Source organism: Sapajus apella, unplaced genomic scaffold, assembly GCF_009761245.1.
Source record: "Sapajus apella isolate SASKATOON/1434 unplaced genomic scaffold, GSC_monkey_1.0 scaffold21, whole genome shotgun sequence".
NCBI lineage: Eukaryota > Metazoa > Chordata > Mammalia > Primates > Cebidae > Sapajus > Sapajus apella.
The window spans coordinates 20,401,030-20,421,572 of NW_022436961.1; the positions used below are offsets into that span (position 1 = coordinate 20,401,030).

The following is a 20,543-nucleotide window of genomic DNA, read 5'->3' on the forward strand; positions in this document are numbered from 1 at the left end:
GCAACATTTTCTTCAATTTATTCCTCACAGTCTTTAATATAGGAAGTTCAATTCTGTATTCCAGTTGTAGAACCTTCAGCTTAAGGCCCAATTTTTCCATACTATCCTCCTCCTTACTAGGAATACACATTGTAATTATCAAAAAATTAACACAAAGCAATTAGAAAAGCTGTCAACTTCCATCCACCTGTAAGACGATAAGCTCTCAAAGAACAGTGACATTGCCTTTTATTTTGCAATAAATAAGAGTTTAAGTCAAAAGCAGTAATGCTTTGAATTCATGTACAATGTTTGTTTTTAAAAACAAAAACCAGTATGTTCATTGAATATTTTTTTAAAATTTAAATTACTACACATCATCCTGCTCTGTAATTTGTTTCTAAACTTAATATAAGCTTCATAAATGTATTAAACTTAAATTTTTCACACATATCTTTCCACAGGATTAAATAAGCCTGTCTGTTATTTTAATGGCTTCAAAAATGTCTTGAGAATGTCAATGAACGTAATTTAAATAACACCTGTAAGGCATACGGGTTGTTTCTAATTTTCCCCCATTGTAAACAATTCTGAAAAGCAGTAAATAAGTAAATAAATTATTTTCCTAGAACCAATTCTGAAAACCAGAGTTCCTGAAGGTGTGTGCTCTACGCTACGGCTGCTGTAATGTACACTCAAGAGCTGAATGTGTGAGCGCTGTTTCTTACTCTTCCCCAGTACCAGGTACTTCCATTAAAAGTAAGCAGGAACTGAGAGCACATTATTTTAATTCATATTTGGTAAACTCTTTTTATATATTCCTTAGTACTTCATATATTTCTTTTCTGTTTAGTCTTTTTAACTGGTGGCAAGAACACTTAATATGAGACGTACCTTCTCAACAAAACGTTAAGAGAACAACACGATACTGTTAACTGTAGGCACAAGGCTGTAACAAACTTCTCTAAACCTTTTTGCCCTTGCATAACGAACCTTGTACCGTTCAACAGCACCTTCCCATGCCCTGACAGCCACCATTCTACTCTCTGTTTCTGTGACTTTGACTATGTTAGATGCCTCCCGTAAGTGGAATCAGACAGTATTTGTCCCATGATTGGCTTATTTCACTTAGCATATTGTCCTCCAGGTTCATCTACATCATTGCATATGGCAGGACTTTCTTCTTTTTAAAGGCTGCATAATACTCCACTGCGTGTTTATGCCATATTTGCTTTATCATATGGACATTCGGGTTGTTCCCACATCCTGGCTATTGTAACGTGGCAATGACCATGGGAGTACAATTATCTCTTACATCCTGATTTTAATTATTTTGGTAAATAACCCCTTATCAGATATATGGTTTGCAAACATTTTCTCTATCCCATAGGCTGCCTTTTCATGCTATTAAAAGACGACTTTGCTCTGCGGATTTGTAATTTGATGTACTCCCATCTGACTTTGCTTTTGGTGTCATACCAAGAAAAATGTCATCAAGATTTGCCCCATGTTTTGAGGTGTTTTACAGTTTCAGATCTTATATTTAAGTCTTTGCTCCATCTTGAGTTGATTTTTGTGTACTGTGAGAGATAAGGGTCCGATTTCATTATTTTGCTTGTGGATAACCAGTTTTTCCAGTACCATTTATAAAGAGACTATCCTCTCCCTATTGTGTACTCTTGGGACGCTTATTGAAGATCAGCTGACCATTTATGCATGGATTTATTGCTAGGCTATTTTATTCCATTGGTCTGTGTCTATCTTTGTGCCAGTACCATACTGTTTTAATTACCATGTATTGTAATATGCTTTGAAATCAGGAACTAAGATGCCTCCAGCTTTGTTCTTTGTCAAGATTGTTTTGGCTGTTTACAGTCCTTTGTCATTCATTATGAATTTTGGGATTGTTTTTTCTATTTCTGTAAAAAAAATATTACACTGTGATTTTGATAGGGATTGTAATGAATCTGTAGATCTCTTTGGGTGGTATGTTCATTTAGCTTCTATTATAGACTTGTCTTTATCTTGCTCATTTAACAGAGCTCAATGAAGAGTTCTGTGCTGATATTACCTCAATTTGTTCTTTGCTTATAAATACTGTTTCTAATGCTTTTTATTTTTAGAGATGGAGTCTCACTCTGTCACCCAGACTGGAGTGCAGTGATACAACCTCAGCTCACTACAACCTCAGCCTCCTGGGTACTTGAGACTACAAGTGCATGCCACCACGCGCAGCTATTTTTTTGTATTTTTGGTAGAGATGGGGTCTCGCTATATTGCCCAGGTTGGTCTCAAACTTTTGGCCTCAAGCAATCCACCTGTCTTGGCCTTCCAAAGTGCCGGGACTACAGGTGTGAGTCACCACACCTAGCCTGTTTCCAATGTTTTTTAAAGCTTCTGTTGTCATAATTATTAATCATTTCTATTATACTAGTTTTCCTGGAAAGATCTTTTCTACTTAAGTCTACATTCTTAGTGTTTTAATTACTTTGTGTGTTTACAACTAATTTATCTGGAATAGTTTGTATATATGTGAAAAAGATCTAGCTCCTGCCTAAAAGGTGGCCACTGTCTCAAGAAGATTAACTAAAGTGATCCACTTCTCCCAAACCCCAACACCAAAACAACAAACGTATCTCATATCAAAAGAGCATCTGCTTTTTTTTTTTTTTTTTTTTTTGAGACGGAGTTTCGCTCTTGTTACCCAGGCTGGAGTGCAATGGCGCGATCTCGGCTCACTGCAACCTCCGCCTCCTGGGTTCAGGCAATTCTCCTGCCTCAGCCTCCTGAGTAGCTGGGATTATAGGCACGTGCCTCCATGCCCAGCTAATTTTTTGTAGTTTTAGTAGAGACGGGGTTTCACCATGTTGACCAGGATGGTCTCGATCTCTTGACCTCGTGATCCACCCGCCTCGGCCTCCCAAAGTGCTGGGCTTACAGGCTTGAGCCACCGCGCCCGGCCTAGAGCATCTGCTTTTTAAATATAAGGAGACAGTTATGATGATTGTAAAACAACAGTGAAAAATGGCCTTCTGTCTGCTCTCACCAGAATAAACCCAGGCATCCTTGGCATCACCTCTTCAGCAGGTTTGCACCTTGCAATCTCTTCCCAACACTTGGCAAAAGGAGGCAAAAAGCCGCCCTGTTGTCCTGTGCTGTCTTTACTAAATAACTGCGGAAGGAGCAGTGAATTTTCTACCTTCCAAGGCAGACACCCTGGCACCTAAGACTGATGATCTTGTGTAAAACAATCAGGGTGCTGGATAAATACAGCTCTGGTGCCTCTGGTATTGCAATGGCTTTAGTATGTGGTAGAACCAAGGTAATAATAGTATGCTGTGGTATGTGTGACATTTTCCTTATAAACGGTAAGCCAAGATTTTTTTTTAGAGTCAATGTCAACTAGAATCTTGTAGTATCATAGCCTTTAAATAAATTACAACATTGAGACCCCAAGAGGATGGTTCTTGACTTTAAGTAGTCTTTCCTGCTTGTTTTATGGATTGAAAATAATTCAACTTCCTGGAAAAGAACTCTAAAAATAAGCCACTAGAATTATAAAAACATAAAAGATCATCACCATTACCATTCCTAGCAGCTGAAGTAATTATTATTTGAGAACCTTTTGTAAAACAATTCTATGATGTCAAATTATTCCCTTACTGGGAATTATTCCCCCAATATTCCCATGTCTCCAAATGAGAAATTTGAGACGTGGAGAGGCTTAGCAACAAGCCCAAGGTCAGGACACAAATAGAAAGTGTCCTGACCTTGGGCTAGTTGCCTTAAAAGTTCATTCCCCTCCTGTTTTTTTACATTGTCTTATGAGATAATGGAATTTCTTTAAAATAACTGATAAAGGCTAAGCTAAAACAATGATGTAACATTTTAAATTATGTTAGCCAAAAAAAATTAACAGTAATATCCAGTATTGGCCAAGGCATGATAAAGTCTGTCTTTTATGTTGACCATGGTATAAACAGATAAGAAGCTTTTGGAAAACAATGAGGCTATTTGAGTACAGTGACTATAAATATGTACATATTTTGATTTCCTGATACTACTTTTAAGAATCTATCACAAGAAACTTCCCCCACAGCTGAAAGTGCTAATTGTACAGATGTTCATCATAGAATCATTTACGAATGTGATACAGAAACACCCTAAACATACAAAAGTAGGTAAATGTTACTGCACCTACTAAATGTAAAAGTGATTACTATATTTTAAATGACAAAGTAGGATATAAACGTATCTGAATTTCATTTAAAATCACAAATTTTAAAAAGCTAAATGGTGATTTCTAAATTACACACTAAACTTTTTGAAGTTTGGCAAATTGCTGTAATTAAAAGTGATTATTTTACTAAAACTAAGGAATATGAAGTTGGTCAACTCAACTATAATCTCCACCACTATTTACTCCTTTAAAATAAAAATATCTCAAAGCCATGGTACAATGATTAAAAATTTAACACTCAGAGGAACATGTTTATGTGTGGAGGCAGTGTCTTCTGTATCATCTAAAATATGATCAATTCCCAGCAAAATATGGAAAAAAAAGAAGGGGGATTTGCAGCCACAGAACATCACAGTGGAGAGAAATCTAGAAATCCACCCTTTTAATTACACAGAAAACCATTATCAAAGAGGTTCAATAATCCACCCAAAGTCACTCTCTGTTTGGATAACATTTTTCAGCATCAAAGTTGTCCCTCCAAAGAGAACACACTTTGTTGTGGTCCTTTGTCCACAAAGTAACTTTTCCTCACTAGACTCCTCATAATACCAGGTTAGTCTTAAGTCATGACAATAACTAACAATCAAGAAGAAGAACCTGGGAAAGTCATGCTTATGGTTTTGGGAAAATACACAGACCTACCACACAACCTAGATTAAGCTGTAATGTTGACCCCTTAGAATATATTCTATATACTCTACAGTCCTCAGTAGACTCAATGTTAACAGGAATTATTAGAATGAGAATTATTAGGTTTATTACATTCCTAAAATCTCAGCTAACTTCATTACAGAGACTGACAAGCTGATCCTAAAATTCACATAGAAAATCAAGGGACCCAAAATAGCTGTAACAATCTTGAAAAAGAACAAAGTTGAATGAATCACATCCTGCTTTCAAAACTTACTAATTAAGACAGTGTAATATTGGCAAATGTAGTCCTATAGATGCAAATAATACAATTTAGAACCCAGAAATAAACCCTCACATTCTTAACTAATTATTTTTAACAAAGGTGCAAAGACATTTCAATGGAGGAAAGAATAATGTTTTCAACACCTGGATGACAAAGTGAAAAAAAGTGTTGGACTTTCTACCTCATACGACATAAAAATATAATTCAAAATCAATCAGCAACCTAGGTATGACAGCTAAAACTGCAAAAATCATAAAAGAAAACAGGCATGAATCTTCACAACCTTGGATTAGGCAATTGTTTCTGAGATATAAGACCAAAAGCAGAAGCAGCAAAAGAGAAAAAAAAAAAAACAGATAAAATGAACCTTGTCAAAATTTAGAACATTTGTGTTTCCAAGGACACTATCAAGAAAGTGAGAACACAGACCAAGAATTGGGACAAAATATTTGTAAATGTTATCTCTGATAAGGGCCTAACATCAGACTATGTAAAGAACTCCTACAATTCAACAATAAAAATAACCCAGTTGTAAAACGACAAATGATTTAAATGGACACTTCTCCAAAGAAGACATACAAATATCCTATAAGCACACAAAATGACACTCAATGTCACTGGCTGTCAGAATGCAACTGCAACAACAATGAGGCATCACTTCATACCCAGTAGGATAGCTATAATAAAAAAGACAAAGCCAAGTGTTGGCAAGGATGTGGAGAAGCCAGATTCTTCAGACACTGCTGGTGAGGGTATAAAATGGTCCAGCCACTTTGGAAAACAGCCTGGAAGTTTCTTAAACTGTTACACACAGAGCGACTGTATGAGTCAGTTTTCTGATAATGGTTAACTAAGTTTTAAAAAAAACCATTCCATAGAATATTAGCTATCTTTTTTCCCTAGATATTAGGATGTACCAGAAACTTAAAAGGAAAAAGCCTAAATATGCACAACACAGAGTTTCTTCTGCATTTTTAGACCATCAACACTTTAATAACCATATATGTTCACACTCAGTGTACTGGTTATTTCTAGAACTTAGATCATTCTGCATGGCTGTCTTCCTAGCTTCAAGAGGCTACAAAAGGTTAAGCATTCTGAGATAATTCCCCTGCACTTCCCTGCTTATTATGCTGAGGAAACTGAATACATCTGATAGGGCATCAAGGATATTTGTTATTCACGATGTAATGCTATTCACTCCATTTTCTTTACACAAGAGGCTCAGAAATTTCTACCTCCTGCCCAGGTTTCCCTCACATCACAGCCTTCAATCCAGACCTCTCACATAGGACCATACAATACAGCCTTCCTCCTTAGAACTTGCTCATTTGTAATTCATGATTATTTGAACATGGTTTTTTTTTTTGACTATTCTATTAGCTTCCCAGAGACAAGGCCCCTGCTCATCTTTCACTCACGACTGCATCCTTAACACCTGACACTCACAATGTATGAAGAAACTGTAGTCAACATGCTCTAACAGTACAGGCATACCTGGGAGATACAGATCACTCCTTAAGACACGTCACAATACAGCAAATCACAAAAATTGTCTCATTTCTCAGTGCATATAAAATGTATATTTACACTATACTATATCCTATTAACTGTGCAAATAGCATTATGTCTAAAAAACAATATACCTTAGTTTAAAAATATTTCATTGCTAAAAGAAAAAATGCTAATCAGCATCTGAGCCTTCAGTGAGTGGGAATTCTTTTGCTGGTAGAAGGTCTTGACTCAATGTTGATGGCTACTGACCGATTGAAGGTTGGGGTGGTTGCGTTCATGTAGAGACAGACAGCAATGAAGTCCGCCACATCAGCTGACTCTTTCATGAAAGATCTCTTTGTAGCATGTGATGCTGTTTGACAGCATTTTACCCACAGCAGAATGTCCTTCAAAATTGGAGTCATTCTTGCAAACCCTGCCACTACTTTAAGTTTACGGAATATTGACTCCTTTTGTCATTTCAACAATGTTTACAACATCTTCACCAGGAGTAGATTCCATCTCAAGAATATACTTTATCTGCTCATTCATAAGAAGCAACTCCTCATCTGCTCAAATTTTTCCAGAGATCAGCAGCAATTCAGCCACAACTTTAGGCTTCACTTCTCATTCTGGTTCTCTTCCTATTTCTAGCTCATCTGCAGTGACTTCCTCCACTGAAGACCTGAACCCCTCAAAGTCATCCATGATGGTCTGATCAACTTCTTGATCAAACTCCTATTCATGTTGATGCTCTGACCTTCTCCCATGAATCACCAATATTCTTAATGGCATCTAGGAGAACAAACCAGTTTCAGATGGTTTCTAATTGACTTTGCACAGTTCCATTAGAGGAATCAGTATCTATGGCAGCTAGTCTTATACAATGTATTTCTTAAATAGTAAGACCTGAAAGTAAAAATTACCCCTTGATCCATGGGCTGCAAAATGGATGCTACGTTCGCAGGTGTGAAAACAACGTTCATCTTCCTGTACATCTCCATCAGAGTTCTTGTGTGACCAGGTGCACTGTCAGGCAGCAGTAATATTTCAAAAGAAATCTTTTTCTGAGTTGTAGGTCTTAACAATGGGCTTAATATTCAGGAAACCATGCTGTAAACAATTATGCTGTCATCCAGGCTTTGTTGTTTCATTTATAGAGCACAGGGAGAGTAGATTTCACATAATTTTTAAGGGCCACAGAATTTCCAGAATGGTAAGCCAGCACTGGCTTCAACTTCAAATTACCAGATGTAATAGCTCCTAATAAGGCAGTCAGCTTGTTCTTTGAAGCCAGGCATTGATTTCTCCTGTTTTCCTGTGAAAGTTGTAAGTAGCCTCTTCTTTAAGTCTGAGGCTGAAAGTCTGTTGTTTCTTGTAGCCACCTTTATCAATTATCCCAGCTGGATCTTCTGGATAGCTTGCTGCAGCTTCCACATCAGCACCTGCTGCTTCACCTTGTACTCTTACGTTACGGAGAGTTTCCTTAAACCTCATAAACCAACCTCTTCTAGCTTCCAACTTTTTTTCTGTAGTTTCCTAACCTCTCTCAGCTTTCATACAACTGAGGAGAGTTAGGGTCTCATTCTAGATTAGGCTTCGGCTGAAGTGAAAGTTGCAGCTGGTTTAATCTTCTGGTCAGATCACTCCAACTTTCTCTATGCCAGGAGTCTGTTTTGCTTTCTTATTTGTGTGTTCACTAGAGTAGCACTTTTAATTTTCTTCAAGAATGTTTCCTTTTCATTTACAACTTGACTAACTGCTTGGCACAGGAGGCCTGGCTTCTGGCCTGTCTTGGCTTTCAACATGCCCTCCTCACTAACTTAATCATTTCCATCTTTTAAAGTGAGAGACATACAACTTTTCCTTCACTTGAATATTTAGAGGTCATTATAGGGTTATTAATTGGTTAATTTCAATATTACTGTGTCTCAGGGAATGAGGAGGCATAAGGAAAGGGAGAGAGATGGAAGAGGGACCAGTCAGTGGCCATATCAGTTGGGTTCACTGTCTTATATGGGCATGGTCCGTGGTATCCCCAAACAATCAACAGTGACATCAAAGATCACTGATTACAGATTACCATTACAGACATAGTAATAAAAAAGCTTAAAATATTGTGAGAATTACCAAAATTGGACACACACACATGAAGTCAGCAACTGCTGTTGAAACAATGGTGCTGGTAGACTTGCAAAAAATACCTTTGCGAGGCTCAAGAAAATGAGAGATGCTGTACCTTCTTTTCTTCTGATTTGTTCTTCTAATCTGCCATAGATTTAGAAGCCATATAACTGTTTTATCACTGCATATAAAATAAGACAATGCAGGCAGTGCATGGGAGACCTCATCTCTCTCTCTCTCTCTGTCCATCCATTCATCCATCCATGTATCTAGAGAGATTGGTCGATCTTTTTTTTTTTTTTTTCTTTGGGACAGGGTCTCACTGTGTTGCCTAGGCTGGAGTGCAGTGGCACAATTCTGGCTTACTGGAACCTCCGCCTCCCAGGTTAAAGTGATTAGTCCGCCTCAGCCTTCTGAGTAGCTGGGATGTCAAGAGTGTACCACCACATCCGGCTAATTCTTTTGTATTTTTAGTAGAGATAGGGTTTCACCATGTTGGCCAGGCTCGTCTCAAACTCCTGACCTCAAGTGATCTACCCACCTTGGCCTCCCAAAGTGCTGACATTACAGGTGTGAGCCACCACGCTCGGCCTATACCTCTGTCTGTCTGTCTGTCTGTCTATCTAAAGTATGGGAATTGTAGTGAAGATACTTTGTGAAAACTTTTATGGCTTCTTGAGAGACAAAGTTTTGGATTCTCAGTTGTGGTTCAAATAGTGGAGGCTGCAGGCTATCTTGGGAATTAAGTCCAATGAAAGTGTGAAAAGGACATAAAAATATAGGCTGCTTAGAGGCAGCAAACCACCTGGTTACGTATGCACCTATGCAACAACCCTGCAAGACCTGCACATGTACCCCAGAACCTGAAGTAAAACTAAAAAAAAAAAATACAGGCTGCTGAACTGTGAAGAGGTGCTAAAACCAAATCTTGACACCACTTAGCAATTAAGGAATATCCACTTTCAAAAGAGCATTTATCTTGGGAGAAGTAAATTTTCCATTTCATTTAGACCACATTAATAAGATCATTTTTTAAAACACTACAATTATCTGTTAGTAATAAAATGTCCTTTTATACATCAGATGGCCAATCATGCTTACCATATTTTAATGCTATGTGGCCCATCATAAAAACTTATGTTTACATCTCAAATAGGAAATTATATTTATAAGCACACTAGTGAAAAAAAATCACTGTAAATAAATATCTGAAATAATATGATTTTACAAAAGGATTCTTTTTATCCCCATCCATAAAGTGGTCACTTACCTGCATTAAGAGCTGTTAAGAAATTTTTTCTCGAAGGACCTAAGATATAAAAGAAATATATGTAAAATACATGTTTTATTTGACATATCACACAAAAACAAACCATGTTGATAAGAATTATTTTCAAAAATTATCTCTAAATTTCAGGTTCCAGGTGGGAAATACCACTGAGAGTCAACCAACTTTTGTCAAGTGCGTTTTAAATGTAAGATGATATTCCACGTAACATCAAAATGTTGAAGAATGATATGAAGTTATCATCACAAATTAAATAGGATCAGCTTTAATAGGAAAAGCCACAGTATTTTTTCAATCAAGAAGAGCTGAGGTTCAAGTTTTAACAGCACTGAATCCACACATTTACTGTGCACATTAACACTATTCTCATGCCGGCAGAGCAGGCGTCAGACTTCACGAAGAATAATCACTTTCCAAAACTACCCATTTCTATTCAGCTATGAAGAAAAATATAAGCTTTGCTGCCAAACTGAATAAAATATAAACATCAGGAGTGGTTTTTTTCTTTCTTTCTTTCTTTCTTTGTTTTTTTGAGACAGGGTCTGTCATGTTGCCCAGGCTGGAGTGCAGTGGCACAATCTTGGCTCACTGCAACCTCTGCCTCCCAGGTTAAAACGATTATCCCACCTCAGCCTCCAGAGTAGCTGGGACTTCAAGAGCCTTCAGGAGCATACCACCACATCCAGCTAATTCTTTTGTATTTTTAGTAGAGATGGGGTTTCACCATGTTGGCCGGGCTGGTCTCAAACTCCTGACCTCAAGTGATCCACCCACCTCAGCCTCCCAAAGTGCTGGCATTAGAGGTGTGAGCCACGACGCTCAGCCTTTACCTCTATGTATCTATAAGAAATCTATGAGCGCTTCTACTTAACATGAAATAGTCATCTCTAGCACATAATCATCTGCAAATGCTAGTTAGAACAGCTGCCAATGTTCTATCTGAAATTTTACAGAGATGAAAATTTCTTAAAATATGTGGCTCTTATCAATGGGAAGTACTGATTCCCACGCAAGTAAAACCGCTCTGACACAAAAAACCTATACATTCAATAGTGAGGCATTTTAGAATTCTCAGTCCCCTGTTCTACAAAGCTGTTCATGGAATCTCATTCTCTGAAAGTTATTTTAGTATCGAAGTTCAATAGCATTAACTTTGTTACTGCTGTGTGGACCATGAGGCTTTATCATCATCAATAAAAACCACAGTTTTCCATCTTGATGTCAACCCAGCAAAAGGTCATTTGATGCCTCCGAAATTTTATTAAGTCACTAGACAAATGACAACCTGCTGCACACTGAAAAATTCAACGTACTCCTAAAATTCATGCCTATTTTCTTTTCTATTCCATACAAAGAAAAGGTATTGACATACATTCACCAAACTCAAGTACCACATGACGCTTTAAACACACACTCACAGAGACAGACACATGTTAAGAAGGATGCTGTGACAGCGTAACACCTTTTAGAAGGTTACTTAGTAACAATCCGAAGACTGTTTCAGACAGGTTAACCCAGTAATTTCTCCTTCTGGGATATCCATAAGTAACTAGAATCTGAAAGAATGAACTATCACTCACATTTGAAGAGGTTCATTTCAGTACTAATACACCCCAAGCAAAGTCCACTTCATAGTGGACAACTTCTGACAACTTCTACAACCATAGAATTTGCAAACAGTAGACTGCTGCATAGCTGTTTAAAGTGAACAAGCTTTCATGATATACCACCAACTTAATAAAAAGCAAGATACAGAAGAGTATATTCATTATTACCCCAGTTTTGCTGGAGTAAAAACAAAACACATATATATGCAGAGGGAAAAAAAGTCAGAAGGAAATGTGACAGCAATTTGTATGTTTCTGTATTTTCCAAATTCTGTAACATAAATGAGGGTCTCATTTTATAGGTCAAGTTTCTCATTCATAATTATTCTCTCAGGCTTCGGTTAAGCTTTAGTTCACTAAGCACAAAGACAGCTTTTTTTTTTTTTTTTTTTTTTTGGTGACAGAATCTCACTCTGTCGCCCAGGCAGGAGTGCAGTGCAGCAATCTCAGCTTGCTGCAACCTCTGCCTCCTGGGTTCAAGTGATTCTTGTGCCTCAGCCTCCCAAGTAGCTGGGACTAAAGGTACACACCACCACGCCCAGCTAATTTTTTTATTTTTAGTAGAGATGGGGTTTCACCATCTTGGCCAGGCTGGTCTTGAGCTCCTGACCTCAAGTGGTTCACCTGTCTTGGCCTCCTGAACTGCTGGGATTACAGGTGTGAGCCACCGTGTGTGGCATAAAGCAGACTTCTGATGTGCTTTGACAAAGCTGCATGAAAACACTGCACATCAAGTATATATCACATATTTTGTAAACCTGAAAGTTACTTTTAATAGTCACAGTAAATACGAAGTGAGCGATAAAAGAAGGAATAGAGATAAAGAACATGTAGGGCCAGGCATGGTGTCTCATGACTGTAGTCCTGGCACTTTGGGAGGTTGAGGTGGGCGGATCACAAGGTCAAGAGATCAAGACCATCCTGGCCAACATGGTGAAACCCCGTCTCTTCTAAAAATACAGAAATCAGCTGGCGTGGTGATGCATGCCTGTAGTCCCAGTTACTTGGGAGGCTGAGGCAGGAGAATCGCTTGAACCGGGAGGCAGAGGTTGCTGTGAGCCAAGATCGTGCCATTGCACTCCAGCCTGGACAGAGCAAGACTCCATCTCCAAAAAAAAAAAAAAAAAAAAAGAATATTTAGAGGAAGAACACTGTCTTGGACCAAAGACACGAGACACAAGTACAATAATAAACATGAAACATCTACCCTGACGAAAAGTAAATCATGCATTTCTACTCCCATGTCACTCTCCTAGAGCACTATCTTAGAATAACTTAACTCTACAAGTTCTGTTATTCTTACTTTATGCCTTTGTTCTGCCTGCTGATTTATATGTCATGATTTTTAACTGTAGAACTTACCGACTCTCAGAACAATTTTCTCAGTGCAAAAACATATCTCTTAACACATTTTTAATCATTGTTAAATATACCACAAACCTAATTGTTAAAATTTAACTTTCTACAAGCCAAGAACTTTAAGCATCTTGCCCTCCCTCTTCTAACCACAGTGAGGACCATACCTTTTGGAGGAGTTTTCAGCAAGTGAACATGAGCCCTGGATATCAAAGGCTTCAAATAAAAGGATCCTGAGGAACCATTTTGAAATGCTGGTTTTGGAGGTTTCTCCTCATATTTGATGACAGCAGCATTACTCGCTGTAATAAAACAGAAAAGAACATTTTATTATATAAATACAGTTTTGACCTTCCAAATTTATTCCTTTGTCCTTGAATCAACACATGCTCAATAAACACCTATGACCGGCAGTCATGACTGAACGATGTGAGGACAGCGTGGATAACAGGTAACTTATGTGCTCAGGGATGTGAAATAAAGGCTGCAATCACAGTGACCAGACATCCTGTTTTGCCTGGCACAGTCCAAGTTATGCATCTTGTCCAGTTCAGCTTTCATCCCAGATAAAAGTTGGGGAAGAAATAATACGGCCATTCATGCAATGTAACAAGGATGCCCCAGGTGCAGCTAGGAAGTGCACCCATCTCCATGGGGACGAGGAAGAATTCACGCAGCCAGCTACTTAATGACAGAACAGTAACATACAGACTACTTGGTAGCTATAAGGATGAGAGGATGAGATCGGGTTCAAATCCTCACTGCTGCAGCAAGGAGCTAAAATGCCAACTTCTTCCCTGAACAAAGAAAGTTTGCTCCAAAGCAAAAACATAAAAGGGAATCTCACTTGAATAACAAAAACTGTCTTTTATATTATGTGTAAAAATTTCCACCCCCCACCAACCCAGACTGGATTTGTTTCTAAACAATATCAGTATCCAATTCTAAGCACCCAATTTTATTCTACTATTCAACACTTATACATTTCTTTATTAACAACTCTGGCCCCTTTTCTCACTTCACTCATTTAGCAAAGGGTTAAGATGCCTACCTTGTTTACAAACACAGTATAAGTAGACAGCTAGAAATTTTTCGCTATACTAAATTATTCCAACTGCCACAATAGTGCTTAGACGCATCACATTCAAACTTTGCACAGGCATGCTATTATTTTCCCTAATCCACACCCAGTCCCTGTACAATGAGCCATCTGTTAATTGTTCTTGTGCCCAAATACCATTCCTAATATTAGGTCAAATCAACACAGAGCTTTTCCTCCTGCTGAGAAAATTCTGTCAACTTCCTGTCCTTTTCTCCAGCTCTCACCTTCGCTAGAACCTAGAGACCTGGTATTTCCAAAGTTAACAGGAAGCTAACAGGAATGATAGTATTAAAGATTCTGCTATTTTAACATTCAACAGAACGCTTTTTAGATGTTTATACAAAATGGATATTGGGTTTCAATTAGCATTTTAGCTTTTGCTGAATCAAATCCAACAAACAAAATTAGAGAGTTTGACCATGGAATTTTAACAATCTGGTTTTAGTCTTACTTTTCTTGAAGCCATATGTTATTACATTCAGCAACAAATAAGTCACTTATTCATATTTTAAAAATTAAAATGAGTGTCCGGGCATGGTGGCTCATGCCTGTAATCCCAGTACTTTGGGACGCCAAGGTGGGTGGATCAGGAGGTCAAGAGATTGTGACCATCCTGGCCAACATGCTGAAACCCCGTCTCTACTAAAAATATAAAAATTAGCTGGGCATGGTGGCACATGCCTGTAGTGCCAGGCACTTGGGAGGCTGAGACAGGAGTATCACTTGAACCCAGGAGGCGGAGGTTGCAGTAAGCTGAGATGGCACCACTGCACTCCAGCCTGGCAACAGAGCAAGATTCTATCTCAAAAACAAAACAAAATTAAACTGAGTTCAATTTACAAAACTAGTATGAAATTGTGTGATTCTAAATTCATGCTTTCGTAAACTTTAGACACAAAGGCCTGCAGTTCATGAAGAGATCAATAAAAAGGTTTCTCACTAAAGGACACATTTCTCATGAGGCCTGATACTCCTGTCCCTTGGCTCACTGTCACATGCAGAATAGGAGGTGCTGGAAACCAGTGGTCTCAATGCCACTTTTCAGACTCAATACAACACTCGATCAATCCAGCACCAGACCTACCAACTTCGTAACACAGAAAAGGAAGTCAGAATCCATACTGCAAGGATAAAATGTCTGCTTCGACTCAGGTACAAACACACATGTATTTACATTTTATATGCATTTACATGAAAGCTATATGTACAAGGTATTTATTCACATACCCTATGATCATCGACGATTGTACATGCTTTCTGCCTTCCAAATGGCAGGCACAAACTATGCTGAACTGAACATATCTGTATAACTAACACTTAATATCTCTCTCTCAATCTCTCTACTCACTGTAGTCTAGGCTGGCCCACTGCTTTCTAGTAAACCCCAACTTGAAGGATGTGTATCATCATGAGGCAGGATGCTCAAGTATTTCCCCTGCCCTCTAGTTCCATTCCTAACATGGCAACTGGCTGGGTATCCTGATGCTATCTAAATTTTCCTTTACCCAGAGTCATTATATCCAAACAATAAAGTCCTCAGTGGCAACAGTTTCAATATAAAAGACGCATAATAGTTTCAAGCAATGGAACAGGATATAAAATATCCAAGTTCTGGTGCTGACTTGGCCACTGCCTAGCTGTGCTGAACCACCTGTCTATGAATAACAAGGGTCTGCATATCGGGAAAGGGAATAGACAGTACATTCGCTTTCACAGGGGCCCAACTGACCGTGGCATTCAGTCCCACTGAGGCTGGATGCATCCTCAGAATCATCCTAAAGACACTGTTCTAAAGAGCCGTGGGCACTAAAGACAGTTGGTCTGGAGAGACAATATGTAAAATTCCCCATGTGGCCACCTATTTCTCGACCTGATCTGTTATGCAGTTTAAAACTAACTCTTTGGGTCGGGCCAGGTGGCTTATGTCCGTAATCCCACTACTTTGGGGCCCCAGGCGGGCGGATCACCTGAGGAGTTCAAGACCAGCCCAACCAACATGGAGAAACCTGTCTCTACTGAAAATAGAAAATTAACTGGGCATGGTGTTGCATGCCTGTAATCTTAGCTACTTGGGAGGCTGAGGCAGGAGAATCACTTTGAACCCAGGAGGTGGCGGCAGTGGTGAGCTGAGATAGTGCCATTGCACTCCAGCCTGGGCAACGAGAGCAAAACTCCATCTTAACAAACAAAAAACAAAAGTGCCCCTTTGTCATCTTTGGTTCTAACTATCTCAATTATGCCAGAATAATAGATTTTCTGGAATCCTTATCTTCATTTCCCCATGGCCAAAGTGTGGTTCAAGTGAAATAAAGGAGCTGTTGAGTATAAAAGGAAAAGTGAACAGATATTCTCAAAAAAGCCCAAGCAAAAGAAATGATTTTCCTATTAGAAAAGGGCTTCTCAGGCTTGGCACAGTGGCTCACACCTGTAATCCTAGCTTATACCTGTAATCCCAGCACTATGAAAGGTCGAGGTGGGTGGGTCACTTGGGGCCAGGAGTTCGAGACCAGCCTGGCCAACATGACAAAACCCTGTCTCTACTTAAAATACAAAAATTAGCCAGACATGGTGGTGTACACCTGTAATCCCAGCTACTCAGGAGGCTGAGGTGGGAGAATTGCTTGAATCCGCAAGGCTGCGGTTGCAGTGAACCGAGACCGTGCCACTGCACTCCAGCCTGGGCGACAGGGCGAGACTGTCTCAAAAAAAAAAAAAAAAAGCTTCTCATTGTTCCAGACTTCTATCTGCAAACTAACATTCATAGTACATTCTAACACCTAGTGAAAATTAGCTTTTATAACATCATGTATATATACACAGAGCCAACATTCTGTTCATTTTTGAATTTTATGTGAATCAGTTTAACACTCCCCACTGTGCCAGATCATCTGCCCACCTGGCTTAAAACCAAAGACCTACTGAAAACTAAGCTTTCGAATTTCAAAAGCAAGATCACTCAACTATACAACAACAAGAACGTCTCACACGCACCCTAAGAAAACAAGAAAAGAGAAAGCACGAGAACAAAGTTAACAGTGGTCTGGATATTTCCTTCATAAACAGTCCATTTGTACTGACATGTTTTGTGATGTAGAGCCTAAAGAATCTACTGCCTGGTCCCATTTGGCCTCACCCACGGCAGACATCCCTATTTGAACACAAAACTTTCTCCCTGAACCTGGAAGCAGCCTGAGAAACAACTGACACCGTAATATAGGTGAATTCTTATCAACTAACCAGTGTTGGCAGGTGAGACAATACTCACTTGCCATTCCTGTTGAGAGAGAAAAAAAAAAAAAAAAACTAAAGGTAAATAAGAGCCACCCTATTCTTTCCCAACTTAATCGCCTGAACAACTCAAAACGCCATCCTGCCAAACAATTAGGCCCTGTCTTACTGCAGTGAAAAGGGCCAGAGACATTTGTTGCTGCAAGGATTTTGAAGATGATCCGGTCCTCCCTTGTCATTGATCAGAGGAGAACATGGAGGCTAAGAGAAGAGAAACTTCACAGAGTTAGTAGCAAAACTAAAGTGGGGCCAGACACGGTGGCTCATGCCTGTAACCCAGTACTTTGGGAGGCTGAAGTGAACAGATCGCTTGCAGTCAAGAGTTCGAGACCAGCCTGGCTAACATGATGAAACCCCATCTCTACTAAAAATAAAAAAACTAGCTGGGCATGATGGTGCATGCCTGTAATCCCAGCTACTTGGGAGGCTGAGGCAGGAGAATTGCTTGAACCCAGGAAGCAGAGGTTGCAGTGCGCCGAGATCATACCACTGCACTCCAGTCTGGGCGACAAGAGCGAAACTCCATCACACACACACACACACACACACACACACACACACACACACACACACACACGAAACCTAAGGTGGGTCCAAGGTGAGTGCCCTTTTCTACATGTCACACCCCCCCTTAAGCCAGGGCTGGCCGTGAAGGTGAAGGGAAAGAGCACTCCATTTCTTTTATTCAGTCTCCTTCTGTTCCATTTCCAGGAGAATGCAAATAGCTTTGGTCTGCATCTCTTACATTTCCCCTCACCATCTGGCTGTCAAAAATAAACATGGTTTTGTGGCCAAAGTCGAAGGGGAAGTGAAGTCTTTGGACTTTATTTTCCTGCTAACATGGCAAAATTATACACTCTCCCAGGACCTCCTTCTAGATTGCACAATAGTCCCCAAACCTTCAACTCTGTTCCTAATCTACAATATATCATTTATTTTTATCCAGTTACTTTAATGATCTTAAAAACTGGATGTCAGGTATCTGAGTGTGAAAGAGCTTATAATGTTTAACCTCTATAAATGAGCACATTGGGTATAGAAACCACTGTGAAATGTTTTACATTAATATCCAAAAGGATCAATATCATAACTTTGAAATTTTCAACACCTAAAAGAACACACACAAAAGAACCTACTAAAATTCCCAAATAAGAAGAATTTATTGCCTTAGATATTTTCATTCAGTCATTTGAAAAACTTAGTAACATTATTTCTATAGGATTCCAAAGTTCCGAGAACCCAATGCTAAATTTTACAGCAGCACTGTGTTTTATCAGAAGTTCTTAAATGATGCCATTAATGATATCACATCACAAAGAAACAAGCAGACAAAGCAAGAAACCAATATTCATTAAAGGGATTCAAACACTTAAGCCAATATAAATCAGAACACTGATCAAAAGAGAAAGCTAATTCTTAAGATGACCATCCATTATCAGAAGCAGGAAAATTCAGCGCAAAATAATTTTTTTCATGTTTTGATAGTCTGTAAAAGTACATGTTAAATACTTTCAGGTACAACTTAGAAAAATAAAGATGTGATCTTCCCATTTTAATTTTAGAAAAGTGTTTTTCTATCCTTGCACAACTACCAACAACATACATACAAAAACTAGTTATTTAAGAAGAAATTAAACCACCAAATAGTCTTTGATAATAGGATAATTTCATGTGCCAGAACATCAACGATGCTGCTCAATTATATTAAGAGTGCCAAAACACGTAAAAGAGACAACAGGATCAGTTCTACACAGAAGCATTCACATCTTAAACATACATAAAAATGCCCCCATATACTACAATCACCATAAATTACAAGTTACAAAAATAGCAGTCAAAACATCCTAATCAATTTATTGAATAAAAATTTAAGCATGCTTACAAAGAAAAGAAACCAGAAATCGTCGACCTACTTTTTTTCCCCGTAAACGTGGCTAACAAAGGAATTATACAAAGGCTGTACGATCCCACGACCAGCAGTGTCAATAAGGTACCATCATAGTGCCTCTCTGAACCAGCCGGTGGGGTGAGTGTAGAATTGATAAAGATTTTTGAAGAAATATCAGTTTCTGTACAACTGCGAAATCCTCCTGGTACAGTCATTTAAAAGGATCAAAGCAAGCTTAAGCAGGAAAAACTGCAGCCATGTTCACTCTCATATCCCTCATGCTTGCTCTTAGTGAATTAGAATGGAGGAAGAAAAAAATGTGTAAGCTCCAAGGCACTACACAAAACAGATTAAACCAGCTAGCAAATCAAACTAAGAAAGAGACTCATTGATTTGAATGCTTAATCTGCAACAGGAACACATCGCCACTAGACAGGCTCTGTGGGTGTATGGTAAACTCCTTTGTTAAAAGACAAAAAGGAATGGACAAAAGCATTTTACAACCTCCTCAGGAGCATCAGACACGGTACGGAAACGGTGGCCAAGTCAACATGGATGTCGACAAAATGCGGGGCTACAGATTGTGTCTGCTTCAAGTGCCACAAATTCTGTTGCCACAACAGTTTTTCCAGAGCATGTTGGTGATTCTGTTTTGACAGTTTGTTTTTAAAATTGCATGACAAGACAGAGCTAGAGTGAAATCAACTTAAAATAATACACATGTGAATTACCTTTTCAAATTCAGAGTTCTCTCTTACATGCAAGCCTGATTTTGTGCCACAGCTTCAAAATTCAAACAATAAGCTGATCATAATCTTGTTTAATTTTAAGTCACATATCCAGTATTTCTGAAGTGCCAGGGTATGCAACCACTTACTCTCAGCTACTGCTGCTAGGTGACCTGTCAGAAATATGCTCATTAATTCGGTCATTAATTCAATGCCTTCTCTACAAAAAAATGCATTCTTAATTCCCTGACATACCTGCTGTGTGACTTTGGACCAGTGACATCTCTGAGCTTCAGTCACCTCATATATAAAAATCAGGGTAACAGTTGAAGTTACTTGAGAGCAAAAACTAAAAGCATATATGGTCATCCTAAAATACTGCTCCACACCCAGAAGAGCCCCATGAGCATTATTCCACTTTGTCCCCAGCTCCTAACCCAGAAGAGGAAATTGATCAGTCAAACTCAAGAGATCAGTTTGCTGTCCCTCTCCACACCCTTGTGTCTGGTTTTATCGGTATTCTCATCATTCAC

The 20,543-nt window shown here is 38.8% G+C and overlaps 1 protein-coding gene across 6 annotated transcripts in view; it reads right to left on the reverse strand.

The window, feature by feature from the left end:
- The window catches only part of MTUS1 (microtubule associated scaffold protein 1), a 185,750-nt gene that overhangs the window by 56,192 nt on the left and 109,015 nt on the right, over nt 1-20,543 (reverse strand). For 5 of the 6 annotated variants that reach the window (XM_032287991.1, XM_032287992.1, XM_032287990.1 and 2 more), the window contains 2 exons: nt 13,172-13,306; nt 10,024-10,062 (listed from right to left, as the gene is read on the reverse strand). In XM_032287991.1, coding sequence (XP_032143882.1) covers nt 10,024-10,062; nt 13,172-13,306 — 174 coding nt within the window. Of the gene's footprint in view, nt 1-10,023; nt 10,063-13,171; nt 13,307-19,307; nt 19,808-20,543 lie in introns of those variants that run through there. The other variant, XM_032287995.1, reaches the window with a different exon arrangement.